At 52.7% G+C, this 17,704-nt stretch overlaps 1 protein-coding gene across 6 annotated transcripts; it reads right to left on the bottom strand.

The window, feature by feature from the left end:
- Positions 1–77: 77 nt before the first annotated feature.
- Plekhg6 (pleckstrin homology and RhoGEF domain containing G6) lies at positions 78–17,670 on the bottom strand. 6 transcript variants are annotated; one of them, XM_087904197.1, is made up of 17 exons: positions 17,494–17,670; positions 16,944–16,968; positions 15,875–16,080; positions 14,496–14,645; positions 13,057–13,221; positions 12,593–12,688; positions 12,301–12,351; positions 11,873–12,022; positions 10,582–10,692; positions 10,282–10,431; positions 9,951–10,088; positions 9,558–9,677; positions 8,079–8,211; positions 7,877–7,992; positions 2,296–2,441; positions 661–1,335; positions 78–472 (listed from the first exon to the last, which is right to left on the bottom strand). In XM_087904197.1, the coding sequence occupies exons 3-17, from the start codon at positions 16,010–16,012 to the stop codon at positions 463–465; spliced, it is 2,349 nt and encodes a 782-aa protein (XP_087760323.1). In that variant the 5' UTR covers positions 16,013–16,080; positions 16,944–16,968; positions 17,494–17,670; the 3' UTR covers positions 78–462. The 6 variants fall into 6 exon arrangements, with proteins under 6 accessions (XP_087760323.1, XP_048300063.1, XP_087760321.1 ...); XM_048444106.3 differs by having other exon boundaries at positions 16,944–17,161; positions 17,494–17,669; XM_087904195.1 differs by having other exon boundaries at positions 16,944–17,125; positions 17,494–17,669.
- Positions 17,671–17,704: the final 34 nt, after the last annotated feature.

Raw genomic sequence — 17,704 nt, 5'->3', positions numbered from 1 at the left:
ACAGAACAACGGGGTCTCCAGCTGGAGCCGTGGTCTCTTGTAAATACACTAAAGTCTACAAAAAAAAAAATGACCTCTGACCCTGGAAAGAGTGGTTTGTATATTGGAGAGGCTGGGCAGAGCCCAGGACCTAGGAGTAGCATGGAAAGTCCAGCCATCCTGCCAGCTAATGGAGATTGCACATCACAATCCCGTGGGTACCATGCTTCCCTCCTCCCACCCTCCTCCAGCGTTGACCAAACAGCCATGTTTCGGGGCAATTTTACGTGGGGCTCAGAGATGTGTCTGTGAGACATGAAAGCACAGTTCTTGACCTCCAGAGTCCACAGAGCAGGAGGTGGGTGCCTGGGTCAGGCTTGGTTTGAAGTGGGTCCTTGAGGTAGAGTCCAGGGGGAGGGTGGTGACCAGCACTCTTGGGGAGACAATTCCTCTAGGAGATATGTCAAAGGACCTCAGCATTCCTCACACTTCTCTGTAAAGGAAGGAGAGGATACATTAGGTCAAGGTCAAGCAACGCGAGTGGGGTTGGTGAACAGTTAAAGCTGAGTGCCCTCCCCTCCCCTCCCTACTTGGTCCCTGCTCACTCTGCCTTCCTTAGATCAAAGGGCCCCCCACTTCATACTGCCCTTTTGTCCCATGGTCGTTTCCCTCCGCACTTACGATGTGGACAGGGGGGTGTCCAGCTGTATGATGTGGGTCCCCCTCATTCTCCGCAGCTGGGCTCGAGTCAACTTCCGGGGTTTGCCATCCCCAGGTTCCGAGGCTCCCTCGATCCTTTGGGTGGCCAGCTCCTCCCTTATCTCCCTGAGCATGTCCTCAGCCTGGAGGGGGCGGGGGCGGAGTCCAGGGGATAGAAGTCCCTCTTCTTCATCTGAGGACTCCCAGGGGCTTTCCCCAGCAGAGTCAGTAGGAGTCGGAGATTGGGGGAGCGGGCTTCGCCGTTGCGCCCTGTTTAGAGTTTCTACCACCACATTCCGTGTGGTCAAAGTCTCATCTTCCTCCTCGGACCAGGTTGGGGGTGCTCTCCTGGGCAGACTGCCTCCTCTTAGTATCCCATCTGGCAAGTCTGGGGCACTTCGTCGCTGGGGAGCTTGAGGGTCAGGAGGCTGGGGGCGCAGAGGAACGTCTCGGAGTTCCAGGGTGGAGAAGGTGAGACGAGGGTCCCTACGAAGAGCCTTAGCCCGAAGCCTATTCAGCGGGGTGCGAGGGGTCTTAGGGGAACTTGGAATCAAGGTGCCATAGCCAGAGTCCGAGGTGTCATCAGGCATGGAGGGAGTATCTTCATCGGTATCTTCGGTCACTACTAGGCTGGGGATGATGCTCAACTCCAAAGTCCTACAGTTAATAGCAGAAAGTCAGACTGAGACAGTGAAGATCAAATACAAGTCCAGGAAGTGTCCCCCATTACTCCGCTCAGGAATGTCTTCTCCCCAAACTTATTGTCCTGTCTCCTCACATGACACAGTGTTTTTGCCACCTCACTGGCTAGAATTGTGCTCTATAAAAGACCTTGAGTACTCTCTTCTTTTATGCAACACATATGCCAAGATTGGAATGACACGAGATTACAGTCCCTGTGCAAGGTTCATGCAATTTATGAAGCTTTCCGTTGGGGAAAAAAAAAGATAAGACCTTGAACTAAACTGGGCGTGGGTCCTTAAAAACAAAGTGGCTGGAGAGATGGCTCAGTGGTTAAGAGCACTGACTGCTCTTCCAGAGGACCCAGGTTCAATTTCCAGCACCCACGTGGCAGCTCACAACCGTCTGAAGATCCAGTTGCAGGGGATCTGACACCTTCACACCAATGCACATAAAAATAAAGTTAAATAAACCATAAAAATATTAAAAAAAAAACCAAACAGACACAGAGTTTGGGCTGCCTCTGAGCTATTATGCTATCCACAGCACCTGGGTCAGAACTCATGCCAAGCAGCTTGTCTCATATTTGCTGACTGGATCCTCTGAAAGTTGCTAAGCAGCTGTACCATCCTGGGTGAACCTCTTACACTGGGGATTTGAACTTGCTGTCTTGGAAGCACTGATATCCTGAGAATCCCTATCTACCTTCACTCTGCAGTCTGATCCTCACAGGGAGCTCACAGGCCACATTTCTGCTTCCTTTGCCCTGTGCCCACCCTGTCCCACGCATCCCTTCACACGGTGGCTACCAACCTGGTCCACTCCCAGCGGCTGCTCCTGTTCCTGTAGCCACACCAAGTTCCCCAAGGCAGTACTGATTCTCCTTCCTCCTCCCCACCTGAGACCCCATCCTGAGAGGGCACACTTGGGTCTTACCTCCCTTCTGCGCTGCTCTGAGAATCCTCTAGGGAGGGAGTGGAGGGCCTGGTGTTTGGGGACTCCTTGCCCTGGTTGCGGTAGAGGGCCAGGAGCTCTCTCTTCTGTTGAACGTACTCCTCAGCCTTCAGCCTCTGCAGAGTGGCCTGGGGAGGGACTTCCATTATTAGAGCTCTCATTTACTGCACACTTGCAGTATTCTGGATGCTCTGCTAATGGCTTTACCATGGTGCCTTTACCCCTCCGAATACCCCTCTGAGGGACAGGTGTTTACACTTCCTTTCCTAGGAACCAGAGAAAGGGGAACCAGAAGTCTAGCGACCCCCTTAGGAGTCATTCTTACAGAAAGGGAGCACAGTGCATGCAGCCAAGATGTGATGGCACCAGGCTGCAGAGCTGGTGCTGGCGGCCACTGGGGTGACAGAGAGTCCCCTCTCCTGCTTTTCATGCCTCCAAGGACGCCCTTGGAAACTCTCCTTGACTGGGATGAGGTGCTGCCAGGGCTATGAACCATATTGGTCCTCAGGTTGCTCTTTTGGGCACATTCCTTTCCCATCACCTTGACATCCATCCTGAAGGTGAGAGGAGCAGGGGCATGCTTGTCCTAGACTGAGGACCCTTCTGTCCCTTAGACAGTGTGAAAGCAAAGCTGTCCCAATATGAAAGAGAAGACGGCACATGTCTGTGTTCCTTCTTGGGAGTTTTCTTTTCGTTTTTCAAGGCAAGGTTTCTCTGTAGCTTTGAAGCCTGCTCTGGAACTAGCTAGACCAGGCTGGCCTCGAACTCAAGGAGATCCACCTGACACCACCTCCCAAGTGCTGGGATTAAAGGCGTGCACCACCACTGCTCGGCTCTTGGGAGTTTTCATACAGAATAAAGCAGTGACAGCTGAGAGGTGGCTTCCAGTGTAGCTCCATACGCATGGGCTGCTTTGTCGCACACCATCACCCTACAGTGTGGAAGGCATGACCATGAGCCCATTTTACAGCTGCAAAGACCAGACTCAGATGCCGCTACTGGCCAAGGAGGCCAGTGGAGAGGAGAGCTGGGTGAGGATGCTTCTTAAGTCCTAGTTCAGTGACTGCAGGCTTTGTAAAGGCAGCCTTGAGGGGCCGAGAGTTACCACAAGAGGACGGTGTGGGGGGACACAGCAGAGCCTGAGAAAGCACAGGGTAGTGGGTAGGAGGAGGCTTGGCATGAGGGTAGAGGGGGATGCTAGGGGCAGAATGAGCATCAGTATTCACAGGCATGTGTGGCTAATAAGGTACTCAAAGTGCTTCCTAGCTGGCAAAGAAATAGGCATAGGCTGGGCCTGACCCCAGCATTTGGATCATGGTGGAGTCACATAAGGCAGGTGGATCTCTGAGTCTGAGGCCAGCCTAGTCTACATACAGAGTTCCAGGACAGCCAGAACTATACGGTGAGACCTCATCTCAGAAAGCAAACAAGCAAGCAAGAAAGCAAGCAGGAAGGAAAGAAGGAAGGGAGAGAGGGAGGGAAGAAGGAAGAAAGGGTTGTAGCTGGAGTCTTCTGTCCCCCCCCCCGCCCCAGGTATCCCCACCATAGCGACTGCCTAGGGACTGCATCTGGCAAGGAGTAGGGACCTCAAGTAGGGAGGGGTCCCAACCCTAGACAATGTTCTGTTCTGACTGATGCTAGGCTAGCCTGGTGGCTCTCTAGTTGTCCTTTCTCGTCAGCTAGGGGAATGTGAGCCAGCAGCCCTGGGGCTCTTAGACTTCTCCAAAGCTTCTGTAGGAGCATGGGAGGGGCCGGGTCAGGACGAGACATGTTGGAGGAGGGGTGAACAGGCATAGGAAAATGATATCAAGTGGGCAGTTCTAACTCTTCTTCCTCTGGCTTCCCAGTCACTGAACCAGAACAGAGGAGAGATGGGGGGGGGGGCAGAAAGCTCACACACCAGGCCACTTCCCATGCCCCTCTTCCCCAGCCTTCATCTCTCAGCCCAGAGTGAAGTAGGAAAGGTGTAAGCAAAGGGATGACAATGGGGCCCGCACAGCAGGCTTTGATGGGGAGATGTCCCTTGTTCCACAGGCCCCAAGTTTGAGTTTGGGATGGGATGTCCAGGACAGGGCTGTAGTGTGGAGGGAAAGAATGGGAAGAAAAGGGGAAGTCTTTAAGAAACACCGGAGCCAGCATCTCCACTAGGCTCCCCAGGAAGAGCAGGAGTGGGGGATCCTAGGCAGCCAGCACGGGGCTTCCAGTTGCCTCAAAGCCTCAGCAGTGGGCATCTACTTGGCTAGAGGGGAGCAGTACAAGAGAGAAAGCTAGATAGAGTGTGGGGCCCACAAAGCTGAAGAAAGAGGGGGGCTCCCGAGCAAGATTCCTGTGGAGAATCCGCAGGACAGAATGCCTCATCTCTCTGCAGTTCCGCGATCACCCACTCTCCCAGCGCCTCTTGCCTCCCTCAGCCCACCGGTGCCTTCTTCCAGCCCCGCACCTCCTGCCACGCCTCTCTCCTTCCTTCTCCTCTCTTCACCTTCCTCCCTCCTCCTCCTTTCTCTTCTTTGTTTTGTGAAATTAAGTCTTTCTATGCAGCTCAGATCCAGAATTTGATGAATAGCCCAGGTTAGTTCTGAGCTCGTGATCCTCCTGTCTCAGCGTTCTGGGTGCTGGGATTATAGGAGTGCTCAGCCACCTGCTCAGCCCTTTCTTGTAAGCAGCAGTACAGTGACACACATGTGCGGAGCACCATGAAGTGCGGGGTCTCATGCCAAGCCACTGGCTTGCTTGCTCTCACTGTTCTGGCAGATGAAGGCTAGGCTGAAAACTGGGAGTGACTTGCCAAGAACACAGGGTGGGCTCTGGACTCTCCACAAGTCTCCCCCCTTAGTCTTCAATTGGCCCCACTTTCATTTCTTGGCCTCTACCCCTGAGGGTTCTTTCTGTTCCCCTCATCAGTTCCTTTTCCTCTCCCCACCCCCCACCCACAAGCTCATTTTCTGTTAAAGCGTGAGCCACCTCTGTAAACCCTCAAGGACCACACACGGCTAATGTTTCTGCAGGAGAGAAAAAAAAACCTGGGCCCTGGGCAGTGGAGAGACCAAGAGATACTCTGTCACCCGAGTGTGTGTGTGTGTGTGTGTGTGAAATGGTAAAATGTGTGTGTCTGTGGGGTGTGTGTGTGTTTGTGTATGTGTGTGTTTGTGAGGTGTGTATGTATGTGTGTGATATGTGTATGTGTGTGTATTTGTGGTGTGTGTGTTTATGATATGTGTGTGTTTGTGGTATATGTGTGTGTATTGTGATATATTTGTGTTTGTAGTGTGTGTTTTTGTGGCGTATGTGTGTGTATTTGTGGTATATGTGTGTTTGTGTATGTGTGTGTTTGTGGGGTGTGTGTTATGTGTGTTTGTGTATGTGTGTGTTTGTGGGGTGTGTGTGTTTGTGGGGTGTGTGTGTGTGTGTGTGTGTATGTGTGTGTGAAGACAGATTGTAGCCACAGGAGGGTGTTCTGGATGATTGAGTATTTCAGGCTTTGAGTTGCTGGGAGCCTTGCTGTAAGTTGGGTCACAGGGTAGAAGTGATGCTCCTTTGGTCTCCCCGCAGAGACTATCAGGGTTGTTATTCAGTATATGAACACCAGTAAGTTTCACTGGCTCCCAGGTGTTCCAGAGGGAGAATGTGGGAGAAGGAGTTGTGCTGAGAATGGGAACCAAAGGAAGGGAGAAATTTTAGAGGACCGGATGATAAAAGAATGGTCTCAGATGTGGTGATGCAAGTAAAACTATGCACATATATGCCAATACATATATGTGCCCACCCGCCACACACAATACATGTGTGCCCACCCGCCACACAAACAAATGTGCATATTACTGAGGATGGAGCTCAGAGGTCATATACTTTGCGGAGCAGGAAAGAGCCTTGGTTTGAGGCCCAGCTCTGCCAACCAATAAGACAAAAATATGGAGCCTCTCAAATCTCCGTCTCTCTTTGCCATTCTGCTCCCACAGTGGGTTGACTGGCAGCCTGGAAGAAGTGAGGTCAGAAACCTAACCCCTAGCCGCCATAGATGTGCCCACCCTTAGTCGGGGTAGGGTCTCTGAAGATGTGAAAGGACCTAAGGTGGTGATCTCAGGCAGTGTGTTCTGCACTTCTGCTGGATTCTACAGTGTATGTCTGCTGTCTTCATAAGAAAGGGAGGGGAATTTGGACACCAGTATACAGAGGGGAAAGACAGAAAGGGGGAGTTGGGGTGCTGCTCCAAGTCAAGGGTTACTGAAGCCATCAATGGCTGGGAAGAATCACAGGCTCTGCCCTAGAACCTGGGCAGGAAGCTTAGTTCTGTCAACGCCTTGACTTTGAACTTGTGGCCTCCAAAACTTTGAGGAATTCTGTTTCTGGATTGTTTTGTTTTGTGTGGAACTGTGGCTCAATACACTCCAGGGTCTTATTCAAGCTAAGCACACACTCTCCCACTGAGCTACACCCTAGCCCGGTTTCAGGTGTTTTAAGCCACTGAATTTGTAGTAACTCTTGCAGCTTTACTAATCTCTCTCTCTTTTAAACTCCTGCTTCTATCACATAGACCTGCCTTCATCACTACCCTGCTTAAAACCTCCACTGGCTCCATATCGTCTATGGGACAAAGTTCAAGTTCTTAGCACGGGCCTTAGAGATGGACTTAGAGGTCATTCTGTGGCATGACCTCCGGTGCTCACATTTATACACCATGTTCTGGCATTGTCAGACAAACATCCTGCTCTGTCCTGCATAGGCACACTCGGGTGCACCCACCCACACTGTCATGTGCATACACCACACACATAATGCAATACACGACACACAGACAGACAGACACACACACACACACACACTCAGGGTGACGACGGGAGAAAGTGTGACAGCCTAGGAGGACATGACATGGTCCTGCATGGTCTCAGCTGAACTCTAGAGTTTGTGTAACCTTGAGCCAGTCCTGATCCCTGCCTTTAAAGTGCGACATGGACCAACTTGATGCCTTCCCAGTTCTGGTTCTCTTAACACATGTGACTGTTTCCTACTTCTGGGTTTTTGTATTTGGCATCCCCTCCTTCCTTTGCTCCCCTGACGTACTCCTGTGTCTCCCCCAGTGCTCCATTGTCGGTCTGGTGTCATGGCTTCACCCCCCTAATCTCTCTCCTCACCACTGCTTTTCCAGCAGACAGGTGGAGCCCAAGGCTTGGCCCCTTTCCCTGTTGCTGCCTTCTGCATACTGACTTTGTTTTTGTACTCTGCTCTAAGAGCTGCTGCACAGGTTTCTGGAGGGCAGGAATGCTGTGTTCGTTCTTTTCCCTGGCACCTAGTCCTAGTGCCTGTCCCCAGAAAGTGCCCCCTGGGTGCCTGAACAGAAAGAAGATGAAATTTAGAAATTCGCCGTTTCATTGTAGTCAGACCACTAGGGTGTACCCCAATAGCGAGCTCAGTAGCTGGCTGTGGGCTTTCTTGGACTCTGTCCTCCTCTGAAAGGCACCCAAGTCTGGTCAAGTCTGCATCTGCACTTAGCCCAGCCTCTTTGCCCTCCTTCACCCCTCTGAGCTCCAGGGGCACAAGCTCACCTTTCTCCAGGGCAGCCACCTACCTGAGCCTGCAGGGTCTTCTCCAGCCACCGTACACGATCTGTGGAGCTGGGGCAGTGCACAGTAAGGGCACTGGAGACACACTGGAATTCAGTGAGGTGGATCAGCAGGAAGCTCTCTGCATGGACAAGAAGCCCTGCTGTAAGGACTGGGCCTCATTTGACCCCAATCCCAATCCTCCCTCCTCTGGTAGAAGAGACATACGGGGATCTCGTAGTGGTCGGCACACCAGTTTCTCCAACATGAGAGGGGGCCGGATGACCTTGGCTCTGTCTGCCCTGCGTTGTGGCTTGGTTACCAGGAGCACATCAGAGAAGAGGAACAGGTACACATCCAACTGCAGGAGAAAGAGGCAGGGTCAGTCTATCCTGCTGGGATCTGGGGAATCTTGGGATGGGGGAGGGGCTGGTCTGGGATCCTGGCTCACTGGCTGATACCCGTGAGCAGAAGGACCGGGCAGAGCTACCGAGTGTTACAGCTGGGAGGCACTGCCTTGGTCCGTCTCTTGATTTGTAGGTGGGGAAGAGGGCCGCCTCAAGGTCAGACAAGCAACTGGTGTGCAGGCAGAATCAGAACCATGTCCTTTTGCCCAATCCACCATACTTTCTTCCATTGCTGCCTTGTGTGTGTGTTGTGTGTGTCATATGTATGTGACCGTGTGGGTGTTTATACCAGTGTGCCCATGTGCAGAAGAGAGCAGGATGGTAGGTGTCTTGCTCTAGCACTTTCTATTTTATTGCTTTGAGATGCAGACAACGGGCCATGGAACTCATAGGATCTGTGTGTCCTACCCAGCAACCCTGGGGCTACAGATGCAAGCAGCCATGCCCAGCTTCCTTCCTTCTTTCCTTTCCTTTTTTTCTTTCTTTCTTAAACACTTATTTTATTTTAGTGTGGGTGAGTGCACGTGAATAAAATTGCCCGCGGAAGGTTTTGGATCACCACCCGGAGCTGGAGTTACAGGCAGTAGTAAGCCACTTGACAATGGGTGCTGAGAACTGAACTTGAGTCCTCTCAAGATCATCAGCAAGTGCAGTCGGGCGGTGGTGTTGCACACTTTTAATTCCCAGCACTGGAGAGGCAGAGGCAGGTGGATCTCTGTGAGTTCAGTGCCAGTCTGGTCTACACAGTGAGTTCCTGAACAGCCAGGGCTACACAGAGAAATCCTGCCCTGGAAAAAAAAAAAAAAAAAAAAAAAAAAAAAAAGACCACCAAGCACCTTTAACAGCCAAGTGGCCTCTGCAGCCATAGGCTCAGTTTCTTATGTGAGTGTTAAGGATTCAAACTTAGGTTCTCATGGTTTTAGGTTTGGAGCCCGTTTGTTAACCTACAGCTCCTTGACTTTTCTTTGAAAGGTCTATATTTTTATTTTTGATGTGTATGGAATTTTGCCTTTGTGTATGTGTCTGTATACTACAGAACGCAGTGCCTGGGGAAGCCAGAAGAGGTGTCCGGTCCTCGAGCTGGAGTTATAGACAGGCCTGAGCTGCCACCCAGGGGCTAGGAACTGAACGTGGGTCCTCTGCAGGAGCAGCAAGTGCCCTCAACTGCTCAGCCACCTCTCCATCTCCGGGTCCTCAAGTCTATGGCGCAAATGCTTTTACCCACAAGCCCCCTCTCCTGGCTCTCGCCTCTCATCCCGCGTCCTTCCGCGCCCACTTCCCCTTTTTCACCGGCTCTCACCTTCCCTTCTCGCCCTTCCTTCACGCGCACGGGTCCTTCCAACAGCAGCTGCCTGGTGTGCTCAGGGGCGACTCCTAGTATGGGAGTCATGAGATCCAGGGTGGAAAACGGACGCAGGTTCTAAGAGACCACAGAGGAAGCAGAAAGGGGATCAGGACACCATGCAGATGTCCCTCCCCATCCCTACCTAGGGTGGCTTCTTGTGCTGCCACCAGCCCATCCATTCTGTATTTGTAGTCACAGCGAATACCCCAGTGTCCCCTCTTTTCTTTTCATTTACCCTTGGGACAGGCACCCAGTGATAGCACTCAGGTACATGTGTTGGCCTCTGTCCTCTCCTGGCCAGGCTTCTCCTTCATCTACTTTCCTGGAACCTGGAGCCCCTTTCCTCACCTTCTCCACCTCCTCGTTGGAGGGTTCTAGCACCTCATAGGGTCCAATGCGCTGGGCCGCAGTCACCAAGCTCTCCAGCTCTTCACCCTGGCGGACCTGCCCGTTTATATGTCGCAGGAAGGACTCCACAGCTGCAATCTTGGGATGTGAGAAACAGAAGGAGGCACAGCTGAGCCCAGCTTGCCCACCCAGCGGCAGTCACAGCAACTAAAATAGGCACTGTGTGAGGAATGAGACCTCAGGGATCTCTGGAGAGAGTTCTTATCGCCCCTCCCCCCACCTCCGGCCGCCTTCTCCCCCACAAGGGTGGTAGCCTCACCTGAGTACCTACCATGGCATTCAGGGCCTCTTGGGCTTGGGGCTCCGGGCTTCTCTTGAGCACAGCCTGCAGCAACAGTGGGTACTTGGTGACGCGCTGGTGGGGTTTGATGAGTAAATCACCCAGCGTCTGCCTTCCGGAGCGCTTGTGTTTCTCGCACCACTAAAGGGGGAGAGGGAGGGAGAGCTCAGGAGCCTGCTGAGACCCTCCTGCCTGCACCTCCAAGGAACTGCCTCAGCCTTGCACCCAGCTGAAGCCTGGCCTGGCTGTGTCATTGAACCCCTCCAGCCTCCATGTTCCATGGCGTCCCACCTGCACGAAAGTGTGGAACAAAGGGTTCGTGTCTTGCTGTTCCCGAGCGTAAGCCATGGTCTGCTTCACTCGCAGGCAGTACTGGACATATGGCTGGAACCGCTGGCCAAACTGGAGGAACAGATATTGGGCAGGCAGAAGCGGGTCATAAATCGACTCTGGCTGTAGAACAAGGCTGAAGAGAGAGCCTCACACAGCCCCCAACTGAAGCCCCTGCCAGCCTCTACCTCCCAGGACGTCTCCCTCATTTTGTGCTCCCGAGAAGAACGGACACCCTGAGAGGCAGGCCCTGGCTGCCCCTGGAGTCCATTATGCCCGTGGCACTGGCTGTGCCTGTTCCCCTGGACTCACTCTCCCGCCATCAATAATTCAACCTGATTGTTTTCGGGACGCTGGGACTCCTATTTCCGTGACCTAAAAGTTGTCCTGAGGCCCTGCTCTGAAGGAAAGAGGTGCCAAAGTGTTCCCAAGAAACTGCACCCCTCCTTCCCTCTTTGTATTTCATCCCAACGGGCCAGAAACACTATGGAAAAAAGACCAGACGCAGGCCCAGCTCTCTCTCTCTTACCTCTCCACACTCAATGCCCCTGTGGTCTTTCACTAACCCCTCCTGTCCCCACTAAGCCCTCCCAGGCATCTTCTTATATAGGCGCCATTCTTTAAGTGACATTTTAAAATTTTTATTTATTTTATGTGCATGAGTGTTTTGTGTATGTGTGTGCGCGCCATTTGTCTATCGGGTTCTCTCAGAGGTTAGGTCGAGTCCCTTTGAAGCAGAGCTGTGAGCTACTTTGAAGGTCCTGGGAACCAAACCCAGGTCCTCTGCAAGGCCAGCCAGTGTTCTTAACTGCTGAGCTACCTCGCCGGCCCTTTATGCCTCATTCTTGCATTTAGTTATTTGTTGATGGGTCTCAAAGGAATAATTAATATTTTATAGCTGCCAAGAAGGGCACACTTGTTATTATAGCACCTGGGAAGTTAAGGCAGGAAGGTCTTGAATTTGAGGCTAGCCTGGGCAACATTGCCAGACCCTGTAAAAAAAAAAAAAAAAAAGGAAGAGAGAAAAGAAAGAAAAAGGAAAGCAAATACAAGATTGTACAGCTGATGAGAACACACCCCTCCATCCCCAAGGTAAGCATATTTTCATGTCATAAGAGACTCCAGAAAAAGCAATGAACATTCGAAACCCGGAATGAAGGAGATGAGGTTGTATTTTGGAGTTGTATTTTGTGCCCCGTGGATCCTTTTGGGCTGACTTCATCCTGCCCTTTCTGGGTATCCCCATACTCACTGTCAGGAAACCATTTTGTAAGCTGACAGGGTCCAGAGGCTGGCCAGAGGTTCGAGTCTCTTCCAGGACGGGTTGCAGACCCTCCTCCCAAAAGCTCCGGTGGGCTCTAATCAGCTTGGGGATGGTTCCGAACAGGGTCTCAGCTGACACCTGGAGCAATGAGTAGGTCTTAGTACCAGACCTTTGTCGGGTCACAGTCAGGAAGGGACAGGGCTTTCAGCTTCAGTGACAGGGCTGGGGCGGAAGGGGAGAGCCTGACAATGGCCTGGAAGACCCTAGGTGGTCGCTCAACCGCTGTGGCTGGGAGTCTAATGCAAACGGGAAGTGTAGGGGAATCAGGGGCGTCCCCGAAAATGGGGCTGTGGAATTCGGCCTGGAGGGCCCGCCGTGGCCCCGCCCCTACCCTCCCCCACCATGTTCCCACTCACGTCAGTCAGTAGCCCCACTCGCTGTAAATTCAGCAGCCCAGCTGCCAGGAGCTAGAGGCAGGGAGGAGAACGGGGTGAGGGGGGAGGTCTCAGCATCTGGTCTCCCTTCTCCAGACCCTCCCCAACCCCACCATCTTCAGTCTTCTCTTTCTGACCCCGGAGCAGATCTGAAACCAGGGCTTGGAATCTTGCCCCGCCCCCGTTCCCCATCCCAGTCCTTCTGCTCTGGGAGGCGGATAATACCAAGGACCCAGGTAGGGGGGAGGTGAGGTTGAGGCCGAGGGTGACTCACATCAGTCACGATCTTGAGCTTCCTCAAGAAGATCAGCTCCGTGGTCAGGAGCTCCCACAGCGCTTCCTGCTGGTGGCAAAGCTCCCGGTTCATCTCCTGAGGGGGACAGTGCTGGTTCACTTGGGGAATGCTGATAAGAGTAGGTGCCATTTGTTAAGGGCTAGATCCGGGCTTCTGGTTCCTCTCCACAGGACCTTCTAATCCTAACCAACCCTCTAGTTTGTAGGTAGCATCACCCCCATTTTCCATATGAAGCAAGTGAGGCTTGGGGAGGTCCTCCATCATAACCAAGACTTTACTAGTTGGGGGCAGAGCTGGGATTTCAATAAGATCTCTGGAAGCTTTCCCCTCAAGATGCCGTATCTCAAGGCCTTTGCTTTTCCCAGGGCAGACGTGAGATACAGGTATGCATGTGTGGAGGAGGGTCTGATGTGCTCTGGAGACATAAACCATTTCAAATCCACCTTGTGTCCAAGCACCAGCTCCTTCCAGGACTTTTCCATGGTCAGACCACTGTCACCTCCGTCTCCTATCTCCCAGTATCTTCGGTCCTCGGGTGGTAGACGGGGCATCCCAAACATGCTAAATGTGTGCAGTCTCACCTCCAGCTCATGGGCCTTGGTGACTTCCTGGGAGAACAGAGAAGGTGATCAACCTGGTACATCCCCAACATTTGGTGTGTGCACACATGCATATATATGTGTGCCTGGCATGGCATGAATAGGGTCATTATTACCCAGGAAATGAAGTTACACTTTTGTCTGCAGGAAGGTCCCTGGGTAGAGGGGTTTGAGGGAACCTCTCTGACCAGAATGACACCTTCTAGAGGTTTCCTCATCACTCAGAACAGAGTAAGAGGCAGAGTTGTGCTTTACAGAGTGGTCTTTAAGAATTGATTTTCTTTATTCAAAAAGGAAAAAAAGAAAAAGAAAGAAAGGAAGGAAGGAAGGAAGGAAGGAAAGAAGAAAGAGAAAAAAAGAAAAAAACCTGTTTGGGGTTGAGCTGTAAATTAAATCCAGTGCCTTCTGCATGCTGGGCAAGCCCTCTACCACTGAGATATACATCCCAGATTGAGGAACCTTCAAGTAAGGACCAGTACTAGACTTCAGAAAACATGGTCTCAGGTAACAATGACATATAATGGATGCATTTTTGTTTGTTTTTAGATGGGGACCTACTATGCAGTTCAGGCTAACCTTGAACCTGCAACCCTTCTGCCTCAGTCTCTTGCGTGCTGAGACTATAAATGTGCATCAAAATGCTTGGCTCAAAGTGGAGATATTTATGAAGCATCACACCTTAAAGTTGATAACTGCTTTTGGTACCAAACAATGCGGGAAACAAATAATTAATTCTAAACCTCACTCTACCCTTAAGTAGACATGGAGGAAGCAGTAGGGCTCATACCTGGGGTGAAGGCTGGCGGGGAAAGTAGGGATGAATAGATTATGCCCAGCTCACACATTATCTGATAATTTCCAAAAGCTGGGAGTTTAATATTAATAATTTATCCTAGCTGGGTAATTGTGAACACAGCTTTAATGGTCACTCAGGAGGCAGAAGCAGGCAGATCTCTGTGAGTTTGAGGCTAGCCTGGTCTATAGAGCTAGTTCCAGGACACCAAGGCTGTTACACAGTGAAGCCCTGTCTTAAAAAACCAACCAACCAAACAAGTAAACAAGTAAACAAAGTTTAGGCTCATGGGGTCCAGCACATCGGTCGCATACAGAGCTGGTTCTTTGGAGGCCTCTGCACAGAGCTGTGCCTGTCGGAATTCTCGAAGGTACTTGTGATCAGAGGCTCCCTGCCAGCTCAGTTCATGGAGTTTCTGGTCTTGGCTGTCTCTGGAGGCCATCATGGCTGGGATTGTGAACACTGAGGCAGAAGTGAAGGGAATCCTTACCTTGAGTTTGGGGGAGTGAGGTGGACCAAGCCCAAAGTGGCTTCCGTGCCTCTTCTCTGGCTCTGGTTCTCGAAGTGTCAGAGGAGATGGACCTCGGGTCTGGCCAGAGCCCTTGGCAAAAGGGACGTGGAGGCGTCGGCGACTAGGGTCCTGGAGAAAGAGGAGGCAGGGGAAGTTCTGGGAGTACCAGAAAAACTAGAGAGGCAGACGGGGCCCCGAGCTTGGCTCTGGACATGATCCCTCGCTCCTGCAAGGCGGGCTGGCTCACTGCTCTCATCGAACCAGTTTGGTGTGAGCTGCTGCTGCTTTGAGTCACAGTGGCTGCTGCCAGGCAGGGCAAGTTCAGCTGGGCAAGGGCAGGCCTGCCTGGTTCCTGAGGGAACCCGGAGGTAAAAACTGAGGCCTCCTGCAGAGCAGACACACACAGGCACACACATGCCTGGGCTCTGCTGTGGGTATCCAGCTCCAGCCCACCCAGCCATCCACAACACCCTCCGTGCCAAGGGCTTACAGGAGCAGTGAATGATATAGGCTGTGTTCTGACTTCATTCCTTTTTGGACAGCTAGCCTCCCTCACATGAGCAAATGAGAGCTCACAAGGATGCAGCCTCCTCCCTGGGGACTGCAGCTAGTGTCCTGCGCCACTGGGAGTTGCTGTCCTTCTGTGTTAGAGGTTGGATGAAGCCTTAGCCACAAGTCTCCTCCCAAGGCAGGCCTGGTCACATTCCTTGTCTGCCTTGGCCTGAATTACCCCACATACTTCCTAGTGTCCCTTTCCACCCTCTCCCCGGGAGCGTCCCCATCTCTAGGGGCGGGATCCTCCAGGGAGGCAGGGAATGCCCCCAGCCAGAAGTAGACCTGCTCTTAAGGAAGCACTGAGGGCTGAAACAACCTAGGTCCTGGCTTTCACACCCCCTTTCTCCACTAGGCTTGGAGGTGGGCCAGGCAGGTGGAGCCAGGGGCGGGGCCAAGGCCGCTCTTTCCACTCCCTCCTCCCTGTGAGAACGGGGGCGCCCTGAACCTTTGCTCTTCTTCAGTCCTGACTCAGGAAGCTTTTGACTCCTCCCAGCTCCTCACAAGTAGAGCCTGAGAGATGTCTTTCCCACTGCACTAGTAACTCAGAAATGCCTTCCAACCCTTCCTCTGTGGGTGTGGCTCCATTGGGCTCCTGCCTCTGTCACTCTGTTGTCTGGGGCTGGGTGTGAAGTCCTGGGATCCCAGCCCAGGCATGACCCTCCTCTCCCAGCAACCCCGGAAAGCAGAGGAGGTTAAGGACAAGAATAGAGCAGACTGTGAAACTATAAGGGGACAGACTTCAAAGCCTTTGTGTCCTCCCTCCTGCCCCACCCAGGTCACCTTCCGGGCACAGGCAGACTTACCAATACAGGGCCTCCTCTGGGATAGATATTCCCAGCAGGGCTCTGGGCAGAAGTCGAATGTCGGCCCCCATAAGTCTCAATTCGGGAAGCAACCAGACCTTGGAGGGGGCCCTCATTTGGAGGACCGAAGGCTTGCATTACTTCTATCCTGGGTTACCCCCAGAGAATCATAGCGCCAATGCCCAGGAGAAAGGGGGTTCCCTTTTCTGCAAGACAGAAAGCCAAGACTGAGTTAGTGAGAAATGTCTCCACGGGTCAGAGGACAAGGAAAGACAAGAGGACAGAGCTGGGAAGAAGAGGGTCAGATGGTGACCACTTTGGGGGAGGTGAGGGGGGTGCATTAGCTATAAGCTGGTGGGAGGAGGGCAGGTCCAGGTGCATGCTGAGTAGGAACATCTGCCTCACATTTGGGAAATATTCCCACTTTGGCCTCAAAGGATGCTGTAGTCACAAGAGCAACTGGGAGCAAGGGTCACAGAAAATCTCTAGTGCTCTAAATAGCCCCAGGTAGAAGGCGTCCTCTTGTACCTAGATACACACAGTCTCTTTCCTGTGCTACCTTTGACAATGCAGCACGAACTCCACAGACGGGAAGAGGTGAGACTGACTAGGGACAGCCAGGTGGGTCTCCCATGTTGGAACAGACTATGGACTAAGGATGGCTTTTATTTTCTTTCCTGATTTGAGACGGGGCAGGAGTGTGTGTCTTATTACATAACCCACATTGGCCTGGAACACACATTTTAATGCTGCCTTTCAATCTGGGTTTCCCCTGCCTCAGTTTCTAGAGTGCCGTGATCACAGACATATTCCATCATGCTTGGCAACTTTTACACTTTTAAATAGTAGAACAAAGTAGAAGAAAGGTGTTTGGGGAAAGTGGGCAACACACACAGCTCTCATTCCACGAGCTATAGCTAGTTTGACCACAGCACAGGAACCACCCTTACTGGATGGCTTGCTGGCTCGTGGCTGCTTCCTTCTCTTAGTTGCACTGAGATCCAATAGGCCAAAGAATCTACATTCCTTTTTTTCTGCCCTTTTACTGAAAAGTCTGCACGCCCCTTACCTGGACCCCCACGGCCACGCACACGCTGGTGAAGTTGGGAGAGCGGTCAGACAGGGTCGTTAGAGGCGAGCCTAGGAGCAGAGGCGCTCTGGTCTCCTACTAATGTCAGTCTTTCCCAGCCTCTGAGGACACCACCGTGGAGCTGGAAGTCAGATGCAGGACTCCACCCCTCCTTCCTAAACCTGGATGGAAGACCCATCCCTTCCAGTAGGCAGGGCCTGGAGGGAAGAGGCCCTTAAATGGGAGTTGGGCTCAAGAACACATTACAGGGGCAGGTTTCCCATCAAGTGGGCCTCTTTGGCACCTCCATTTCTCTGCCTGAGTTTCTCTGACTTAGGCACAGAGGAGATTGCTCATTCTGTCTCCCAACCCCGCAACCAACAGTCCTGCCCCTGAGGTCAACCCCCCTCCTTACTATTCCTTCCCACTTCCACCTTCTCCATCCTTTCCCAGCCCCAGCTTCCCACCCCCTTCTCCTTCTTAGGCCCTGCGACCCTGTCCTAAGTTCCCGGTTCCCCGCCCGCCGGGCCCCCGCCCTCTCAGCTCTCACCTGTGCGCGCAGGTGTCCCGGCTTCCGCTGTCCTCGGTGCCTGCTGGGGCCGATGGGGCTCAGGGTCGTTGTCAGTGTCCTCGGCGATGGCAGTCCCTCTATCCCAGCCTGAGACTGGGACCGAGCGGCCCGAGGAACCGGGCTGCACGGGGCCGGGAGGGGAGGCGAAGGTGGAGGCGGAGGGGCGGGACACGGGCTGGCACCTCCCCTC

This window comes from Myodes glareolus, chromosome 3 (genome assembly GCF_982192425.1).
Source record: "Myodes glareolus chromosome 3, mMyoGla1.1, whole genome shotgun sequence".
Lineage (NCBI taxonomy): Eukaryota > Metazoa > Chordata > Mammalia > Rodentia > Cricetidae > Myodes > Myodes glareolus.
This window is presented reverse-complemented; position numbering and strand designations above follow the sequence as displayed.